General features: G+C 44.4%; 1 protein-coding gene and 1 long non-coding RNA gene across 5 annotated transcripts; one reads left to right on the forward strand and one right to left on the reverse strand.

Moving 5' to 3' along the window:
• Nucleotides 1–12,075: 12,075 nt before the first annotated feature.
• LOC123181408 (uncharacterized) lies at nucleotides 12,076–15,502 on the forward strand. Of its 3 annotated transcripts, XM_044593671.1 has the most exons (5): nucleotides 12,091–12,798; nucleotides 12,894–13,243; nucleotides 14,744–14,837; nucleotides 14,951–14,976; nucleotides 15,114–15,502. In XM_044593671.1, exons 2-5 carry the CDS (start codon nucleotides 12,898–12,900, stop codon nucleotides 15,248–15,250), a joined length of 603 nt encoding a protein of 200 aa, XP_044449606.1. In that variant the 5' UTR covers nucleotides 12,091–12,798; nucleotides 12,894–12,897; the 3' UTR covers nucleotides 15,251–15,502. The 3 variants fall into 3 exon arrangements, 2 of the variants coding, with proteins under 2 accessions (XP_044449606.1, XP_044449605.1); XR_006491717.1 differs by having other exon boundaries at nucleotides 12,076–13,243; XM_044593670.1 differs by having other exon boundaries at nucleotides 12,091–13,243.
• An 855-nt stretch (nucleotides 15,503–16,357) lies between these two features.
• LOC123181409 (uncharacterized) lies at nucleotides 16,358–19,047 on the reverse strand. 2 transcript variants are annotated; one of them, XR_006491719.1, is made up of 3 exons: nucleotides 18,641–19,008; nucleotides 17,721–18,463; nucleotides 16,358–16,680 (listed from the first exon to the last, which is right to left on the reverse strand). It is a non-coding gene; the product is annotated as an uncharacterized lncRNA (long non-coding RNA). The 2 variants fall into 2 exon arrangements; XR_006491718.1 differs by having other exon boundaries at nucleotides 16,358–18,463; nucleotides 18,641–19,047.
• Nucleotides 19,048–22,304: the final 3,257 nt, after the last annotated feature.

Here is a 22,304-nt window from a genome sequence, read left to right on the forward strand (position 1 = left end):
GTTCCTAATCCACTATGATTTGGATATTTGATCCGAGGGGCCTCTGGCCTGATAGCACTAACCATCACGTGGGCATAGTATGGGTGTTCTCCGTTGTATGCATCAGCCAAAGCTTAATAGACGTCAGCGACTGAGCGGCGCGCGCCGGGTTGGACTGGTAAGCTCCTGCCTTTTAAGGAGGTAGCTAGGTCTGCTCACCGGCCGCCCACGCAACGTGCAGGAGTTCCCGGGGCGATGGCCCATGACCCATGGGGCATAGGTTTAGTCTGGCGTGCTGACCTCTCTATTAAGCCTAGGTTGGGTTGTGGCGTATTGTTTGGCCGAGGCCGGGCATGACCCAGGAAAGTGTGTCCGGCCGGAGTTAATCGAGCGTGGTGGGTAAGTTGGTGCACCGCTGCAGGGAAGAAAACATCTATCGATAGCCTGTCCTATGGCAACGAACACTTGGAGTTGTATCCCGATCGATACAACTAGAACTGGATACTTGTGATGAGAATTGGATTGTGATGAGAAATGGATAGTATGGCTCTGGGATTGCTTTCTCGCAGGGAGTCAAGAAAGGATCTCTAGCCGAGGTTGATAACACTACTACTACTTTACTTTACGCTACTCTACTCCCTCCTATTGCTGCAAGATGGTGGTTTCCAGAAGATGCTAGTCTTCGATAGGACTAGGTTCTCCCCTCTATTCTGGCTTTTCTGCAGCCCAGTCCACATATACAGCCTTCCTTTGATAATGTTGCATATGTAGTGTAGATCCTTGCTTGCGAGTACTTTGGATGAGTACTCACGGTTGCTTTGCTCCCCTTTTCCCCCTTTCTTCTTCTTTCCGGTTGATGCAACCAGATGTCGGAACCCAGGAGCCAGATGCCACTGCTAATGCCTGCTACTACGTGGAGACCGCTGATGACGAGGAATAGTTAGGAGGCTCCTAGGCAGGAGGCCTTGCCTTTTCGATCGTAGATGCTTTTGTGCTGGCCTTCTTAAGGCAAACTAGTTTAACTCATGTCTGTACTCAGATATTGTTTCTTCCGCTGACTCTTGTGTATTCGAGCTTATGTATTCGAGCCCTCGAGGCCCATGGCTTGTAACATAAAGCTTGTATTATTTTAATTTGTGTCTAGAGTTGTGTTGTGATATCTTCCCGTGAGTCCTTGATCTTGATCGTACACATTTGCGTGTATGATTAGTGTACGATTGAATCGAGGGCGTCACAGCCGGTTCTCCCTCTTCATGTAAACCTTGTAAAATAAGAGAGAAAAGGCATAAGTATTGTGACATAATGTGTAGTAACAGCCCATAATGCAATAAATATCGATATAAAAGCATGATGCAAAATGGACGTATCAGGGTGCAAGCCAGTTTTGCACGTGCAGAATACTCGGGTTAAACTTGACGAGCCTAGAATATGCAGATATGGCCTCGGAACACTGAGACCGAAAGGTCGAACGTGAATCATATAGTAGATATGATCAACATAGAGATGTTCACCATTGAAAACTACTCCATCTCACGTGATGATCGGACATGGTTTAGTTGATATGGATCACGTGATCATTTAGATGACAAGAGGGATGTCTATCTAAGTGGGAGTTCTTTAGTAATATGATCAATTGAACTTTAATTTATCATGAACTTAGTCCTGATAGTATTTGCAAATTATATTGTAGATCAATAGCTCGCGTTGTAGCTTCCCTATGTTTTTTGATATGTTCCTAGAGAAAACTAAGTTGAAAGATGATAGTAGCAATGATGCGGACTAGGTCCGTGATCTGAGGTTTATCCTCATTGCTGCACAGAAGAATTATGTCCATGATGCACCGCTAGGTGACACACCTATTGCAGGAGCAGATGCAGACGTTATGAACGTTTGGCTAGCTCAATGTGATGACTACTTGATAGTTTAGTGCACCATGCTTTACGGCTTAGAACTGGGACTTCAAAAAGGTTTTGAAACGCCACAGAGCATATGAGATGCTCCAAGAGATGAAATTGGTATTTCAGACTCATGCCCGTGTCGAGGGGTATGAGACCTCTAACAAGTACTTTGCATAAAAGATGGAGGAGAATTGCTCAGCTAGTGAGCATGTGCTCAGAATGTCTGGGTACTATAATCGCTTGAATAAAGTGGGAGTTAATCTTCCAGATAAGATAAGTGATTGACAGAGTTCTCTAGTCACCATCCCCAAGTTACTGGAACTTCGTGATGAAGTATAGTATGCAAGCGATGACGAAAACGATTCCCGAGCTCTTCGTGATGCTGAAACCGACAAAGGTAGAAACCAAGAAAGAGCATCAAGTGTTGACGATTTACAAGAACACAAGTTTCAAGAAAAGGGCAAAGGGAAAGAAAGGGAACTTCAAGTAGAATGGCAAGCAAGTTGTCAGTCCCGGGAAGAAGCCCAAAGCTGGACCCAAGCCTGAAACTGAGTGCTTCTACTGCAAAGAAAATGGTCACTAGAAGCGGAACTACCCCAAACATTTGGCGGATAAGAAGGATGGCAAAGTGAACAAAGGTATATTTGATATACATGTTATTGATGTGTACCTTACTAGTGTTCATAGTAACCCCTGGGTATTTGATACTTGTTCGGTTGCTAAGATTAGTAACTCGAAACAGGAGTTACAGAATAAACAGAGACTAGTTGAGGGTGAAGTGACGATGTGTGCTGGAAGTGGTTCCAAGATTGATATGATCACCATCGCACACTCCTTATACTTTCGGGATCTGTGTTGAACCTAAATAAATGTTATTTGGTGTTTGCGTTGAGCATGAATATGATTAGATCATGTTTATTGCAATACGATTATTCATTTAAGACAGAGAATAATTGTTATTCTGTTTACATGAATAAAACTTTCTATGGTCATACACCCAATGTTGATGGTTCATTGAATCTCGATCGTAGTGATACACATATTCATAATATTGATGCAAAAAGATGTAAAGTTGATAATGATAGTGTAACTTATTTGTGGCACTGCCATTTGGGTCATATCGGTGTAAAGCGCATGAAGAAACTCCATAAAGATGGACTTTTGGAATCACTTGATTATGAAACATTTGATACTTGCGAACCGTGCCTTATGGGCAAGATGACTAAAACTCCGTTCTCCGGAACAATAGAACGAGCTACTGACTTATTGGGAATAATACATACTGATGTATGTGGTCCAATGAGTGTTGATGCTCGTGGCGGATATCGTTATTTTCTGACCTTCACAGATGATTTGAGCATATATGGGTATATCTACTTGATGAAACACAAGTCTGAAACATTTGAAAAGTTCAAAGAATTTCAGAGTGAAGTGGAGAATCATCGTAACAAGAAAATAAAGTTTGTACGATCCGATCGCAGAGGCGAATATTTGAGTTACGAGTTTGGCCTTCATTAAAACAATGTGGAATAGTTTCACAGCTCACGCCACCAGGAACACTACAGCGTAATGGTGTGTCCGAACATTGTAACCGCACTTTATTAGATATGGTGCGATCTATGATGTCTCTTACCGATTTGCCACTATCATTTTGGGGATATGCATTAAAGACAGCTGCATTCACGTTAAAAAGGGAACCATCAAAGTCCGTTGAGACGACACCGTATGAACAGTGGTTTGGCAAGAAACCTAAGCTGTCGTTTCTTAAAGTTTGGGGTTGCGATGCTTATGTGAAAAAAGCTTGAACCTGATAAGCTCGAACCCAAATTGGAGAAATGTGTCTTCATAGGATACCCGAAAGAAACTGTTGGGTACACCTTCTATCACAAATCCGAAGGCAAGATATTCGTTGCTAAGAATGGATCCTTTCTAGAGAAGGAGTTTCTCTCGACGGAAGTGAGTGAGAGGAAAGTAGAACTTGATGAGGTAATTGTACCTTCTCCCGAATTGGAAAGTAGTTCATCACAGGAATCAGTTCCAGTGATTCCTACACCAATTAGTGAAGAAGCTGATGATGATGATCGGGAAACTTCACATCAAGTTACTACCGAACATCGTAGGTTAACCAGAGTACGGTCTGCACCAGAGTGGTACGGTAATCCTATTCTCGAAGTCATGTTACTAGACCATGATGTACCTACGAACTATGAGGAAGCGATGATGAGCCCAGATTCCGCGAAATGGCTTGTGGACATGAAATCTGAGATGAGATCCATGTATGAGAACAAACTGTGGACTTTGTGGACTTGCCCGATGATCGGCAAGCCATAGAAAATAAATGGATCTTCAAGAAGAAGACTGACGCTGACGGTAATGTTACTGCCTACAAAGCTCGACTTGTTGCAAAAGGTTTTTGACAAGTTCAAGGAGTTGACTATGATGAGACCTTCTCACCCGTAGTGATGCTTAAGTCTGTCCGAATCATGTTAGCAATTTCCGCATTTTATGATTATGAAATTTGGCAAATGGATGTCAAAACTGCATTCCTTAATGGATTTCTTAAAGAAGAGTTGTATATGATGCAACCAGAAGGTTTTGTCGATCCAAAAGGTGCTAACAAAGTGTGCAAGCTCCAGCGATCCATTTATGGACTGGTGCAAGCCTCTCGAAGTTGGAATATACGCTTTGATAATGTGATCAAAGCATATGGTTTTATACAGACTTTTGGAGAAGCCTGTATTTACAAAAAAAAGTGAGTGGGAGCACTACAGCCTTTCTGATAAGTATATGTGAATGATATATTGTTGATTGGAAATGATGTAGAATTTTCTGGAAAGCATAAAGGAGAGTTTGAAAGGAGATTTTCAAAGAAAGACCTCGGTGAAGCTGCTTACATATTGGGCATCAAGATCTATAGAGATAGATCAAGACGCTTGATAAGATTTTTCAATGAGTACATACCTTGACAAGTTTTTGAAGTAGTTCAAAATGGAACAGTCAAAGAAGGAGTTCTTGCCTGTATTGCAAGGTGTAAAGTTGAGTAAGACTCAAAACCCGACCACAGCAGGAAATAGAAAGAGAATCAAAGTCATTTCCTATGCCTCAGCCATAGGTTCTATAAAGTATGCTATGCCGTGTACCAGACCTATTGTGTACCTTATCACGAGTTTGGCAAGGGGGTACAATAGTGATCCAGGAGTGGATCACTGGACAACGGTCAAAGTTATCCTTAGTTACCTAAGAGGACTAAGGAAATATTTCTCGGTTATGGAGGTGATAAAGAGTTCATCGTAAAGAGTTACGTCGATGCAAGCTTTTACACCGATCCAGATTACTCTGAGTCTCAATCTGGATACATATTGAAAGTGGGAGCAATTAGCTAGAGTAGCTCCATACAGAGCATTGTAGACATAGAAAATTTACAAAGTACATACGGCTCTGAATGTATCAGACCCGTTGACTAAAGTTCTCTCACAAGCAAAACATGATCACACCTTAGTACTCTTTGGGTGCAATCACATGGCGATGTGAACTAGATTATTGACTCTAGTAAACCCTTTGGGTGTTTGTCACATGGTGATGTGAACTATGGGTATTAATCACATATAGATGTGAACTATTGGTGTTAAATCACATGCCGATGTGAACTAGATTATTGACTCTAGTGCAAGTGGGAGACTGAAGGAAATATGCCCTGGAGGCAATAATAAAGTTGTTATTTATATTTCCTTATTTCATGATAAATGTTTATTATTCATGCTAGAATTGTATTGACCAGAAACTTAGTACATGTGTGAATACATAGACAAAACAAAGTGTCCCTAGTATGCCTCTATTTGACTAGCTCATTAATCAAAGATGGTTATGCTTCCTGACCATAGGCATGTGTTGTCATTTGATGAACGGGATCACATCATTAGATAATGATGTGATGGAAAAGACTCATCCGTTAGCTTAGCATAATGATCGATAAGTTTTATTGCTATTGCTTTCTTCATGACTTATACATGTTCCTCTGACTATGAGATTATGCAACTCCCGAATACCGGAGGAACACCTTGTGTGCTATCAAACGTCACAACGTAACTAGGTGATTATAAAGATGATCTACAGGTGTCTCCGAAGGTGTTTGTTGGGTTGGCATAGATCGAGATTAGGATTTGTCACTCCGTGTATCGGAGAGGTATCTCTGGTCCCTCTCGGTAATGCTCATCACTATAAGTCTTGCAAGCAATGTGACTAATGAGTTAGTTACAGGATGAAGCATTATGGAATGAGTAAAGAGACTTGCCATTAACAAGATTTAACTAGGTATGATGATACCGACGATCGAATCTCGGGCAAGTAACATATCGATGACAAAGGGAACAACGTATGTTGTTGTGCGGTTTGACCGATAAAGATCTTCGTAGAATATGTAGGAGCCAATATGAGCATCCAGGTTCCGCTATTGGTTATTGATCAGAGATGTGTCTTGATCATGTCTACATAGTTCTCGAACCCGTAGGGTCCGCACGCTTAACGTTCGATGACGATTTGTATTATGAGTTATGTGTTTTTGATGACCGAAGTTCGTTCGGAGTCCCGGATGAGATCATGGACATTATGATTAGTCTCGAAATGGTCGAGAGGTAAAGATTAATATATTGGAAGGTGGTATTCGGACACCGGAAGGGTTCCGGAGTGTATCGGGTACAAACCGGAGTACCGGTTTGGTTACGGAACCCCCCCGGTGGAAGATATGGGCCATATGGGCCATGGGAGGGAGGCTTACCAGCCCACAAGGGGCTGGTGCGCCCCCACAAGGGAGGAGGCCGAATTGGACTAGGGAAAGGGGGCGCCACCCCCCTTTCCTTCTCCTACTCCCTTTCCTTCCCCCTTTCCGCCTCCGTAAGAAGGAAAAAGAGGGGGGGCGAATCCTACTAGGACTCCCCCCTCCCTTGGCGCGCCCCTGGTGGCCGGCCTCCTCCACCCTCCTTTATATACGGGGGCAGGGGGCACCCCCAAAGGCACAACATTGTCTTAGCCGTGTGCGGTGCCCCCTCCACAGTTTACTCCTCCGATAGTATCATCGTAGTGCTTAGGCGAAGCCCTGCGCGGATCACATCATCAACACCGTCACCACGCCGTCGTGCTGACGAAACTCTCCCTCGACCCTCTGCTGGATCAAGAGTTCGAGGGACGTCATCGAGCTGAACGTGTGCTGAACTCGGAGGTGCCGTACGTTCGGTATTTGGATCGGTTGGATCGTGAAGACGTTTGACTACATCAACCGCGTTAACTAACGCTTCCGCTTTCAGTCTCCGAGGGTACGTGGACACACTCTCCCCTCTCGTTGCTATGCATCTCCTAGATAGATCTTGCGTGATCGTAGGAATTTTTTTGAAATTGCATGCTACATTCCCCAACAGGGTGGCGTGGAGGAAGGCGTGGTCGCCGGCGCTGGGGCGCCGTCGTTGCGTGCACGCGCGTGAGAGAGAGAGAGAGAGAGCAAGGGCGGCAGTTAGGGTTAGGTCTCCCGACTCCCTAAGGAAGCCGAGCAAATATGATTGCTTCTTACTTAATCCCAAAACGGGTCCTTACACGATTTTATATAATCCTCCTAATAAGATAATTGGGCTAAGCCCCTAATAACGATAAGATAAAGTGGGCCACAACTAACTAGGCTAAGCCCCTAATATGCCGGTCATAACAGTAACATTGTGCAATTACCTTTGTGGTTTGATACGTGCGCGCTTATCCGTGTATTCAGGAAGATAAATGACAATGAAGCAAGACCATAGAGCACACTCACTTGATCAGTGTATTCAACAAGATACTCCTAGAGGCCCAATACGTCGGACTACAGGAGGAAGCGCCGACCATTGGTACCACAAGACAATGGGTATGATAATGAGGCAAGACCATAGATCCGTCGAATCGGCTATGAAGCAAGCATCAACATGGGGGAGAAACGAGCTTCTGGATTTTCTGGCCAAGCACATCACCAGACTCAACATCATACTTCGTCAACCTAACGCAAACCCTCAATTTCTTAATGTTTGGTATGTATCTTTCTAGCATTAGATCGAAATAGTGGTCTTGGAGAACAATTGTAAAAGAAACTTTTGTTCTATTATGATACTACTTAATGAAAGGTTAGGAGAATGATGTTCTGTTAAATTTAGAATTTTATTAGAAACGCTCTCTGTGAAAAGAAGTCAACTATTTGTTCTCCATGCGCCATAGCCCTTTTACGTACGAGATACAAGTTCATATATTATTCAAGAATTTATTGCAACTGGCTATCCAAATGGATTTTAGAGATTATAAATACCATTCACATAGACTTATGAACATTAAGAGATGATGGATCCTTCAAATATTATGCCCGTGCAAGTAAGATGAGTTGGAAGGCAAGAAAATTCTACGTAAGACAAGGTGGCCAAGGTCTACCAAGTTCATGTTTGTCGACTCCTTAAATATAATTGTTTTTTTCATTACTCGGTGGTGTCATACTGTTAATGGAAGAAGTTCATAGTACTAAAAACATCTAAGACAAAACTATTTTAGCAAAAGTCTACTATTTGTGAGTGTCATCCCAATTTGTCTTTACACAAATCAAGTAATACACTCTCATTATTGAATTTTCTAAAATTCTAGCCCGCACATCGAAAATATTTAAAACTCGTATTGGAGTATCTTAAAATATTTAGTGAAGTATATTGAGAATGATAAAGAGGTATAATCAATGCGTTCATGACGTATATTGAAGACGAGTCTGTACACCCGGGAGTACAGAAAATTAGCTTGGGCGTACGTACTCCCAGAGAATTAGTTTAATCACCGGGCGGTATATATATTACGCTTTCACTTGAATATAATGAAAAATGATATTGTATTTTTAAAAAGTGTTTGAATTTAAAAATTGTGTATTTTTCATACAGGAAAAAGAAATATAAAAATAAAATAGAAAGGTGAGGAAATAATAAATAAAAGAACACAGGGAAAAATAAAAAATAAACATATCTCTCCGTTGAACCAAAACCAACACTAATATTTTGTAACGGAAGGAATAATAAATCTTTACCTACTAATAAAACGGCTATCGCTTCTGGTCGTCCGTCATTAAAATTACCCTCCAAGTTGGTTAAAATTACCCACCAATGCCACCCGTAAGTGGAAAAACGATTCCTTTTTTCGGATCAAAAACGACCCTTCCTTCGTTGTTTTATACGGGCGCGACGAGTAAAGGTCACAAAACGAGGAGCAGCGGAGTGGTTGGCCGATCGCTCTTTTAGCGGCGAGACCAGGGTTTGATCCCCAACTACCACAATTTTTATCTTTCTTTTCTCACACATGCCCTACTCATGTATGCGTTCATGGGCCGGCCCATGTGTGGGGCTTCACTCCCCTGAGTTTTTTCATTTTACTTTTTTGTCTTTTCTTTTCTCATTCTGTTTTCTTTCTTCTTTCATCTTTAAATTAATTCTGGATTTTAATATTCTAAAAGTTGCGAGTTTTCAAAAAAAATAAGAAATAAGTCTGATAAAAAAACATAAAATATATGTGAATTCAAACATGTTTAGAAAATCATTAAAAGTTTGCAGATTCAAAAAATGTTGGTGGTTCTGCAAAACTGTTCGCAAAATTATAAAAAAAAAATCACAATTTGTAAAAAATGGTCGGGAAATAAAATCATGTTCATGATTTTGAAAAAATGAACGTGTATTCAAAACATATTCGGGAATCTGAAAAAAATGTCCATGAAATTTTAGAAAATGTTCGCAATAATAATAATAATAGTTGTTTTTTTAATTTTGTTCCCCAATTTAAAAGAAAGTTCATCGATTCAAAAAATGTTTGTTGAGTCAAAAAGTGTTAATGAATACGAAACCGGTTCATACATTCAAAAACAATTGTAAAAAAAACTAATGTTCATGATTTTTTTGAGAAAATCAAAAATTAAAAAAAAGTTTGTCGTTTCGAAAAACTGTTCACTGATTCAAAAGTATTTTATGTCTAGGATTTGGTTAGTCTTTCAAAAATCTTTATATGGCTTGGCGTTGGGAGTAGCTCGTGGTCAATGAGATTTGTTTTTAAAGTTTTAAACGTTCCCTTGCACAACATAGTGACAAGTGTGGCATGCACTGGCAAACTCATAGCCTTGGGATTTACCACGTCGAGTGCATTGTGATCACGTGAACATCGCGACCATCATCGGCTAGGGTGAGAAAAAAATGGCAACATGGTGAACCACTATGTGAAAATAGAGTACGCTCAAATATCAGAATATTGAGTCATACTTATTTGGTTAGCCATAATTTTTGTCTCCCGTTGCAACGCACGGGCATATTTGCTAGTAACGCTAAAAGAGGCAAACAAATCGGTCCCGAAAAAGCGATCGCCTATCATCTCGCAGTAGGCGAGATATAGCTGCCGCGCATTTGATGCGTGTATCCGATCCGATATTGGGCTGGACCGGGCTAAATCTGACCCGAAGGGGCGTGTTGTCGTCAAGATATTTATTTATAACAGAAAGTGAGGACCCAGATCCAGACCGCATCCACATGGGGGCTACTAGGCGTCAGCCGACTGATCTTAGGAAAAGATCAGCCGGCTGGCCAGCCGTTGATTTCGGCCGCATGATCCCGCCCATGTCCCCACGATTCCCTGGAGAACGTCCAATACGCCATCACTCTAGCCACCTGTACGTGCAAGGCAGCAGCTCCCTTTTCGCATGCATAGCTCCGACAAGAAGGCAGCAACTGACCGCGACTTGCAGCATCAAGTTTTGCTTGCGCCATCCGCAGTGCTCAGGTTGCAGAGCCATGTCGCCGGTCATCTCACGGCAACGTCTGCGAGCTCGCCACGCACCGGCCACGCCTACAGCACGCGCGAGCTCCGAGATTGTAGCACAAGCAACGACACTGGTACGACCATCCCTTGAACACAATGCTCCGTTACAGCACGGGGATGCTCCGACAGCCCGACGATGCTCTATTGCAGAACCCGTGAGGTTCCGATGGCCCGGCGAGCTCCATTGCAGCACTGACAATGCTCCGTTGCAGCATCGACGATGCTCCGGTGGCCCGAGGAGCTCCGTTGCAACATGGCGACGCGGCGGCCCAACGAGCTCCGTTGTGGCACCGACGATGCTCTGACAACTTGGCAAGCTCCGTTGTGGCACCAACGATGCTCCGGCGGCCCGACAATGACCCATTGCAACATCGGTGATGCGCCGTTGCAGCACCGACGATGCTCCGTTGCAGCACCGACAATGCTCCGGCGGCCCGACAATGACCCATTGCAACATCGGTGACGCGCCGTTGCAGCATCGACGATGCTCCGTTGCAACACCGACAATGCTCCGGCGGCCCGACAAATGCCGCATTGCAACACCAGCAATGCTCTGCTGCAACACCGACCATGCTCTGGCGGCCCGGCGATGCTCCCTTGCAACATCGATGATGCTCCGGCGGCCCGACAAATGCCCATTGCAACACCGATGATGCTTCCCTTGCAACATCGATGATGCTCCGGCGGCCCGACAAATGCCCATTGCAACACCGATGATGCTCTGACGGCCTGGCAACACTCCATTGCAGCACCTGCAAGGTTCGGTGGGCCGACCATGCTGTGTTGCAACACCCACGAGGTTTCGGTGGGCCAACAATGCTCTGTTGCATCACCGGCCCGACAAGTTCCGTTGCAGCACCGACAATGCTCCGGCGGCCCGGCGATGCTCCGTTTCAGCTGCCAACAACACATGCAGCACAGGACGTCCGTTGTCCCAGCATTGCCGGCCATCAACACGGCATAGCACCAAGACGACCTTGTAGCACCGTTGCTTGCTGGCCGGCTTGCAACAACGCTGTTGAAGTGCAGTCTCCGCAGCAGCATTCAGTAGACGTCCACGACCCTCACCTCGGAGCATCGGCTTGCGGCGTGTCGGCGCCTGGTCTCGCAGCACCCGGCGGCCAGCTCCTAGCACTCCAATACCGCACGAACAATGGTACAAGTAGCTGGTCGCAGCATCAACCATCGGCGCCCCAACCGACGACGCCTTATGCGAGTAGTACTTTAAGTGTAGCAAGCCAGCAAACACTAGCAAATCGTGTGGAAAAGAAACAAAGCCAAAAGAATGACGAAAGCTTTGTTGGGACCCACCACATGCAAAGACGCACAGCGTGCTCCTGCACTCTGTACCATGCACGACTGTAGGAACAAGTTGATCTGCTATAATCGGACGGTGCAGCACGCGGTTTACGCGTCGTGAGAAATCAGTCGGGGGAAAATAAACGTTTCCCCATCCACATTCCACATCTCCGTCCACAATACACGGAACCCTAAATCGATCGAGTTCCTCCCATCCAGCGATGGCCCTGGCGGCGACCACAAAAAAGAAGAACAAAGCAATGGCCCCGGCGGCGCAGGGGGAGTGGTTCATCATGTACGGCATCCCCAAGGTGTCGGGTGAGATGAGCAAGGAATTCCCCAATGCGGCCTTCACCTTCAACGAGGTTCCGCTCCTTTCCCACCTAACCGTCCCGGGTAACGTCGCTACCCCCGCCGGAAGCGTCGACTACCCGTACATCGCAGCTACCGACGACTGCGGCCTCCTGCTGCTCTGCGGTTACACCGTTGTCGGGCTCACCTACTACATCTGCGACCCGTATTTCCGTAGGACGCTGGGCATCCTCCCCTCCGACGGCGGCTTCAACAGCCGCCACTCCGTCGGCCTCATCCGCAATCGCCGCGGCAGTGGGATCATGGTGGCCATGCTCAACACGGGGCTCTTCAGTACACAGGCCCGCATCACACTCTCCTGCACGATTGACCTGTGCGAGTGGGTCAACAAGGAGGCCGACTGCGGCCACATCAGGGAGACAAAACCGTGCTGCTGGGATGGCGTCCTCTCCCACGAGGGATTCCTGTGGTGGTTCGACCTCTCTTCTTGTATACTTGCCTGCAACCCCTTCCTGGATAGACCGACGTTTTACCAAATCATGTTCCCGCATGTCTCTGCTTAAGCAGATCCATGGCGACCCCCCCCCCCCGAGTCAGCATGTGGAAGCTGTCCTCCAACAATCCGTCGGTCGCGTACTGGGAGTTTAAGCTTAAGGTGGACTTGACTGATATCTGGAGCCACCAGACCTACAAGTCTAGTATGCTTCCGCAGATCGTCCCCACGGTGGCGCTCGTCCACCCAAGGAATGCCTACAAGGTTTACTTCTTCCTGGGCCAGCACATCTTCTGTGTCAACCTGAAGAAAAAGAAACTGATGCAGTGTCTGGAGTTGGACAATCAGGAGCTGCCGTCACTCTCCTCCCTCGTGGTCCATTCCTGGAATTTGCCGGCAGGGACCACAAAAATCCATTCGTCTGGTACATCTCGTTCCTATTCTGTCTTAATTCTTTGAGGATTTTGTTTGGTTCACAATTACATGCTAAATTGCTTTAAAATGCTGATTTGATTGAGCACATAGTGCATGTTGTTATTGTTTCTCCTTTGTCTATGAACAAGGAAGCTATAAGTAATGCAACTGTGAATGTCATGGACAGTTTGATCCTGGCTTAGGTCGAACGCTGGTGCCATTTAATTAATGCTTGACAACATAAAATTGTTTCTGTTGTTATTATGCTTTTTTGTTTATCCACAAGCTTGTGCAAATGTGAATGACTATTATTCTAGATAGATAGATATTTAGATAGACACATATAGTTTGGAGTAACGAGGTTCTTCGCTAAGACCTAATGCATCATACTTGGCGGAGGCTTGTCTTGTTATTTTGTTATTAGATTGTTCTTGCACAGCTCAAAGGCACTAATTATATTCATGTGTCTATTTGCTTGAAATTTACTCTATCATGGCAGACATCACACCTTGTTTTAAAGTAAAAAGTCCACCACTCTTCTCTCACATCCCTTGTTCACTCACATCTGTTTTCTTGCTGGAAACAACCGAAGCAGCCATTGTTCTTCATATGCGCTTCTACTGAAATCTTGGTGGCCTGTTGCTGCACCAATTTGAACCCGGGATTCCCGCATCTACGTATATTAAAAGTCAACCTTATGTTATTGGCAAGCAAGGAATTGTACAAAGTTGACTTTTTATATTACCTAGGAACATGTTTCATGGGTTGCCGGCTTGTGGGGTCCACTGGAGTCATCTTCCTCTGGGCTACCGCTATTCCTGGCCTTCCGCTGCCACCCATCATCTTCTCTGCAATATGGCCCTCGGACCCCCTTACCTTAATTATCCGGAAAGAGAGTTGGAGACAACAAACCTTGGAATTTTTATAGCGAAATTTAAAGGCCTAGCTTCACAAGACTTACATGCAAACATTACTAATATGCTGGTACCAGCAATTTGACAGGCACATGTTTTCTTTACTGCACATGCTGTCCCAAACCTCACATGTACCCTAACATTCTTAGACCAACAGAAGTATGAATACATTCTATCCTGAAACCTCAAAGCTATTTGAATGCTTCACATGTATCTTGATTCATGGAACCAAAAGGAGTATCTCTGTTTCTATTGAACTAATAATGCATGCCTGAAGCAATAAAGACATCACAATGTGGTGAAATGCGGCGCAGTCTATTTAACAGAGAACAGTTTAGATCTTCATTTACTATTTATATAATATGGCTCATTGATGATGTATTATGCAGTCCTTCAGAAATAGCTGTGCATATCAGAATTCTAGGGTGACCAACTTGCATGCTGGAAATATCAGAGTTGTTTTAACAATATTTCATTAGTTCATGTGTTCTTGCCAAATTTATGTTGCTTACTTTTGCCCTAAATTCCTAATTAGTGCTCAGATGGCTAGTATATTAAATTTTGCTGGCATTTATTTTTCTTTGCTTAATTCGAAGGGCCTGATGAGTCTCACGCCCCTGGGGTTCATTTCCTGGTTCACTATAACTCGGTGGATGGTTTTCTTGAGAAAGCAGTAGCTGTCATCAGCAGGTGAGCCTGTATTTCACTCATGTGTGTCAATCATTATTGGCGTTACTCTAAAACATCAATTTGTTATACTAGTGTCTTAGTTTCAGAACCTAATGAATGTGCTCTTGTTTCAGGTCGCGTCCTGAATTGTTTGGCATGGGTATGTAGATCTAGGCTCCAATTGTTTCATTCCAATGTTTTGGGTGGGAATGCATTAATTATTGGGTATTGCTGGGCTAAAGGAAGTTCATAAGACCAACTCTTCCAAAGCTAAATTGTGGAGAATTATGTCTCCAGGTCTGGATGAACTTGAAGAAGACGAAGATCACTCTCTTACCATGGAGGAATCTGATGACGGAGATGACTCTGAGATGGAGCAACTTGAAGAGGGCGGAAATGACTGCGAGATGACTGAGGAATCTGAAGAGGACTGAGATGATGGAGGTGATTTAGATCCAAGTGTGGCAGCTGTTGTTACGCAGGGCTGCTTTGCGTGCCAGCCAGTGACCACCATCCATCACTTATCGACTTGTCACTTCCACTTCTGTTTGCTCTTATACTCCTAGACCAGTGGTTTGGCGTTCTGGAAGCAGCATTGTTATGCTATATACTCCTATATATATATATTATACGATGTTGTGACAATATGGTCAGCTCAGCCATTTTAGCTTGTTATAAGTTGGCAAGTCGTGCATTGCAAAATACTTATTGCTAGTTGGAGTAGTTAACTTTCTGTACGATTAAATTTGACAGTGCCAGTTCCTATCGACCTGCCTCATTGCAACACGCGTACACAGTGAAAGTGACGCGCACTTCAAAACACCTGTCAAGGAGGCAATGAGGGGAGTTCGAAAGAATGAAGTAGAGATAGCAGATACGGATATTCAGTTTGGTGCCTGGGCTCATCTATGTCTGGTGAACAAAAAAACGGCAGCCCGATGCATGTAGCTCCTTGCGCAGCGTTCGGGAAAGGGTCCGACCACTTTGAGTTTATAGTACGCAGCTGTTCTCTATACTAGATCATTGATGGCGCGCGTTGCCGCACCCTTCTATTTTACAATGAAAACGATCAGATTTTGCTTAAATATACGAGCATGAAATATGAAAGTTAATCTTACATAAACTTTCTCAATATTGCTCAGTGATTGATGAGTAGAATTGTACAAATGTATGGTTTAGTTAGAAATTAATAACAGTATTAAGCAAGTGATGAAAACATATCAATAATGTTGTTATTGTCAATCAGTTATTTTCATTGGAGTGCTTCGAGCACAACATGCCTTGCACGATGACCACAGATGGCATAGAATGGCGGTGCTTCTCTTCAGTGTCATCACGTTGCTTAAAACTCCATCAAACGTTCCGACCTATTTTTCATGCCCATATATTATCCTGTTATTTTTAATAAAGTAATCTGATCCAAAGTATCAGATCTTGTAGCTCGACTTCATCTATCCTTTAGCTTCAGTTACAAACAATAATTTTCAGGCACTAATAAAAGAAACGTTCCTCTACCAAACAAAGTGTAGAGGAAATTGATGTAATATAATGAATAGATTACTTATATTTTCAGAAATAATGTACAAGCCTTCATCTTGCGCATCACATGACAAGATAATTAGCTAACTGACCAGATTAGTAAATTCAACCAAGACGAGTTTATCTGGTAAAATGAAATCAAATTTACATTTGCATATTACATAAATTTTGCTCTATATAAGCTCAGGGATGAACTTGATGAAATTGAAGACATATTCCATCCATGAATAGTAACATGTCTGTTTCATTCGACATTCTTGTATTATGTTCCTGAGATGGTCTTGTTAATAACTGGTTTGAAAGTAGACCTCAAGAAATGTTTCATCTGCAGTTAAGTCACACAAGGTAAGCAAAAAGACAAATGTTTGAAAACCCAAGAAGAACCCAGTTCCATAGTTTAAACAAAATGTTAGATGCAATTTTCAACGACAGAATGACCACTAAAAAGTTTTTCTTTCTTCCCACTATCAAAGAAGTGGCCGAATACATTTCAGCAGCAGAACTATGTAGAACTAAAAAAGAACACCTTAATTCGCTAGCCGTTGCTGATTTTCCAATTGGTAAAGTACCAGTCTCATTAAGTCATTTTTACACGAAAAACAATGTTTTGTTAATTACAGCCCCACGTTAGTATGATCTAAACTGAAATAAGGCATGCAAAATAAAACTCTCCAGTAATATTCTGCGGCGAAAAGTTCACAAACCACAAGCAATATCTGATTACAGTTTGTTGTATAGAAACTATGTATACTAACACGCGTATTCGCAATTGGAAATGGCAGACAATCATTACTTAAGAGGGTACAAAATCGAGGGTTACAGATTCGAAAAGTTGTCAATGAACTAAAGTATCTTTGTTAGGAAAAATAACACATCCCTGTAATGAACAAATCTGCGTACATAATTCAAAACTTTCTAATTCGTCAGTAATACTCCCTCCGTCCGGAAATACTTGTCGGAGAAATGGATAAAATTGGATGTATCTAGAACAAAAATATGTCTAGATACATCCATTTCCCCGACAAGTATTTCCGGACGGAGGGAGTATCAATCATGGCCAGACCAACTGAACTATTCCTCACCACTCAGCTATATAAGACATTATCAGACAGACATCATTGGTGATATTTTCCGAATTCACATAAATGTAGGAAGATATGCCTACTGCACCGTCCCTCTAATAGTAGAGCTTGATTGTTACTGCAAAGTACAAGTTTACGTCTTGTGGTAGGGGCAGATGTTGCACAGTTGTTCATACGCAACAAAAGAATTGTTGAGGAAACATCAGTGCCATAAGCATGAAAAAATGGTATGCACAGTACTCTGTAATAGCAATGATCGATCAACTAATGTATGTAGACTTACAATAGCTGGGCAGAGGATGACCGACTCGTTGGGGAAGGCCACACAGCGGGTTCTTACTGTCCTTGGTGACGTCGCAGATGAGCTGCTGCTACCTGTTGCCGAACTGTCCAGGATGAATCGTGTGGGAGTTCGCCGGCACCGCAGAACGCGGCATCTCCGTCTGCTGAGCGGCAGCGATGGTGCAGGGAGGGAATGGAGGGGGAAGTGTATCTTAAGTGCTTAACGCAAAACTGAACATTATACTGTGAAAACCATGTTAGCTTTAGAGAGGATTTTCCTATGTTACTTTTACATATATAAGCATCAAGCACTGCATGTTTGGTGCTCCCAAAATGATCGTGTGCCTACAATTCGGAACGGGGTAATACAAAATTAGATTGTCCTTCCATCTGATGTACTGTTTCAATCTATATGGAAGGCTTTGAGAACCAATCAAGCTAAACGAGTTGTTTCAATCTTTTTCATATAAGCATCAACCTAATAAAATGATATCTGTTTTGGCTATCATAAAGTGAAAATACATACGTACATGATAGAGGTGTGCTCCTCCTTGCCCTCCTGCTTGCTCCTCCCCGCATATCTAGGGACAGACATGGATAGTCTGTATGTAGGGCAGAAGCGTGGAGGCTGTCTTGGACAATAGCATCCGAAGACACTGGTTGAACAGGTCTGCAGCCGACAACCTGACCAGAAGTGGTGAACAGCGTTGTTCCTCCAGGACGAGATCGGGAGAGCCCTATCGCCTGCGTGATAAGGAGCAATATATCACAACTGGCAAGCCTCCGATTGCTACCAATTTCTGCAATCGGATCCTTTGGTGCTCATCCTCTGATCTGCTCTTCCCCCAACACGGAGAGACCAGATCGACAAAGTGAATCCATCAAGAATCTGTGGTGCACGGAAGGGGAAGAGATACAAACCTGTAGAGAATGGACGGAACATTCCCGGTGAGATTCTCCGCCTGGATGATATGGACATACTCGTAGGCAGTAGCACCCGATGCCACCGTCGCCATGATTTCTTTTTTTTTTTTGGTGCGTTTGAGTATAGAAAGAATGGCAACGATCCGGGCATCTCGACCTCCGCAGAGATGTGCTTCGCGGCTCACTCCGACCCATGGATGCCAGTTCCCATCCCATCGCCTCTCTCCCCCTCGTTCTCTCTGTGGTGAAGACCGAACCGGCGATCCAGGTCGAGATTGGGAGGGGTGGGGGCATGCGGCGAGGTGGGTGCGGGAAGAGAATGGGGTAGGGCTCAGAGATGGATACAGAGCCGTATCGCCACCGTCCGCTCGGCATCGGACGTCAACCCACAGCAATGATCGAGAGACCACCGTTTTGGTTTCTGGAATAGCGGCCACGGACGTACGACCCAGGATTGGCCCACGCGGGGCCAACGCAGTAGTGCATCAGACAGCCATGAATGATCCAAAGCCGAAATCGGATGGTTGAAATGCTCGGTTATACTGTCCTTAATTTCTGTAAGAGGCTTTTTCGAGGATTTGAACCCGTGACCTTATGGTCATAAGGCAGCAACGTTACCGTTGCGCAAGGCTCCCCTTCCGGTGAACAGTAAAATAAAAATAGCAGAAAAATTCGAAGAGAACATGTATTTTTCTTTTTGCTTCTTTTTCATTTGAAAGGGCAGGGGAGAAGGGAACGGATACTCCTGTGCTTTGAAACGCTAGGCGCTAAGAAAAGTGAATTTTCATTAATGAACTGTTGCTGTGCATATCCAGCCATGAAAGGGTTGTGACCATTCTGAATCCAAACCATATAATTGCTTGATGCTCTCAGTTGGAAAAGAGTTTTCTATGTCGTTCAAACTAATGCTCGATTTAGAATTCTTTAACAAAAAAAGGATACTCGAGTGCGCGTGCAAAATTTCATGGCTAAATGACACTGGAGGAGCTCGTTGCAAAAAAGACAAAATGAATTCCAATAGTGATGTTTTCAAAAGTTTCTCATAGGTTTGAAATTTGTCTTTTTTGCTGAGAGCTACTGAAATGTCTAAACTCTATGAAATTTGCCAAGGATTATACGCACATGAGCATCTCGCATCACAAAAAAAGTTTAGAATTTTTTGAATTTCTTTACTATTTTCGTTAATTTTACCACTCGCTCACGGGTACAGATGCACCCAAGATCCAAAACGTCACTTCCAAACGCGTTTTGGCTTCTTGGAGCATTTGCTCCCCCATGAACAACAAGTTCAAAAAAGTAGTAAAAAAGTTTCTTTTGTAGATGTTGGTGTTAGTGTGGCAAGCATGGTTGACAATTTTTGTGTGAAACGTAGCGCAGTGTTTTGTGCGTGAAATAAATAAATTTGGATGTGACATTTGAGGGTAATATTTGGTGTTCAATTTGTTTATTTTGCGCAGGCCAAAATGCTTAACCTTTTTGCCTAAAAAATTGTAAGTAGCATTTGAATGTAACTATGAACTAATATTTTTTTAGGATTTTTATGACATTTTAAAATTCATTTCCGTGCGTAGGAGCACATGCACCCGTGAGCCGAATTGAATTTCTGGGTACCATGTATGTAACATGTACTCCCTCTAGACATGTAATATGTACTCCCTCCTCCGCCCGGAATTAAGTGACGCGACGGACAACATTTTGTATAGAAAGCATATTTTACAATAACACCCTCGACAATCCAAATTACTCCCCAATTACATCCGCAACTCCGCCTCCTCCGCACAACGATCCCTAGCGCGCCCTCCCACAACAAGCTCCTCCAACACACCCTCCCAGCAACTCTACCTCCAGCTCTGGCCTCCTCCCCCAGCTCCAGGCAGGTCTGCCTCCTCCCCAACAGGTCCAAGCAGCTCGACCTCCATGCAACTCCTGCTCTAGCGCCTCCTCCACAGGGCTCCCACGCCTCCCCCCGGGCCAACGCCTCTGCCTCGAGCTCCGGCGATCGGATCAAGATCAGTTTCTGTATCAAGGTCAGCTCATGAAGATGAAACAAACATGAAGAGGAGAGTGTGCACTTGGTAGCTCCTCCTGCGTCCTACACATGCACGTTGCTGGCAAGAGGAGGATGGTGTTGGAAATATGCCCTAGAGGCAATAATAAAATGGTTATTATTATATTTCCTTGTTCATGATAATTGTCTATTGTTCATGCTATAATTGTGTTATCCGGAAATCATAATACATGTGTGAATACATAGACCACAACATGTCCCTAGTGAGCCTCTAGTTGACTAGCTCGTTGATCAACAGATAGTCATGGTTTCCTGACTATGGGCATTGGATGTCATTGATAACGGGATCACATCATTAGGAGAATGATGTGATGGACAAGACCCAATCCTAAGCATAGCACAAAGATCGTGTAGTTTGCTAGAGCTTTTCCAAATGTCAAGTATCATTTCCTTAGACCATGAGATAGTGCAACTCCCGGATACCATAGGAGTGCTTTGGGTGTGCCAAACGTCACAACGTAACTGGGTGGCTATAAAGGTGCACTACGGGTATCTCCGAAAGTGTCTGTTGGGTTGGCACGAATCGAGACTGGGATTTGTCACTCCATATGACGAAGAGGTATCTCTGGGCCCACTCGGTAATGCATCATCATAATGAGCTCAATGTGACCAAGTGTTTGGTCACGGGATCATGCATTACGGTACGAGTAAAGTGACTTGCCGGTAACGAGATTGAACGAGGTATTGGGATACCGACGATCGAATCTCGGGCAAGTAACGTACCGATTGACAAAGGGAATTGTATACGGGATTGATTGAATCCTCGACATCGTGGTTCATCCGATGAGATCGTCGTGGAACATGTGGGAGCCAACATGGGCATCCAGATCCCGCTGTTGGTTATTGACCGGAGAGTCGTCTCGGTCATGTCTGCATGTCTCCCGAACCCGTAGGGTCTACACACTTAAGGTTCGGTGATGCTAGGGTTGTAGAGATACTAGTATGCGGTAACCCGAAAGTTGTTCGGAGTCCTGGATGAGATCCCGGACGTCACAAGGAGTTCCGGAATGGTCCGGAGGTGAAGATTATATATAGGAAGTCCAGTTTCGGCCACCGGGAAAGTTTCAGGGGTCATCGGTATTGTACCGGGACCACCGGAAGGGTCCCGGGGGTCCACCGGGTGGGGCCACCTATCCCGGAGGGCCCCATGGGCTGAAGTGGGAAGGGAACCAGCCCCTGGTGGGCTGGTGCACCCCCCATGGGCCTCCCCCTGCGCCTAGGGTTGGAAACCCTGGGGGTGGGGGGCGCCCCACTTGGCTTGGGGGGCAAGCCACCCCCCTTGGCCGCCGCCCCCTTGGAGATTGCATCTCCCAGGGCCGGCGCCCCCCAGGCCCCCTATATATAGAGGGGGGAGGGAGGGCAGAGCACTACAGCCCCTGGCGCCTCCCTCTCCCTCCCATGACACCTCTCCCTCTCGCTGCGCTTGGCGAAGCCCTGCCGAGATCCCCGCTACTTCCACCACCACGCCGTCGTGCTGCTGGATCTTCATCAACCTCTCCTTCCCCCTTGCTGGATCAAGAAGGAGGAGACGTCGTCCCAACCGTACGTGTGTTGAACGCGGAGGTGCCGTCCGTTCAGTGCTCGGTCATCAGT

Source organism: Triticum aestivum, chromosome 1D, assembly GCF_018294505.1.
Source record: "Triticum aestivum cultivar Chinese Spring chromosome 1D, IWGSC CS RefSeq v2.1, whole genome shotgun sequence".
Taxonomy (NCBI): Eukaryota; Viridiplantae; Streptophyta; class Magnoliopsida; order Poales; family Poaceae; genus Triticum; species Triticum aestivum.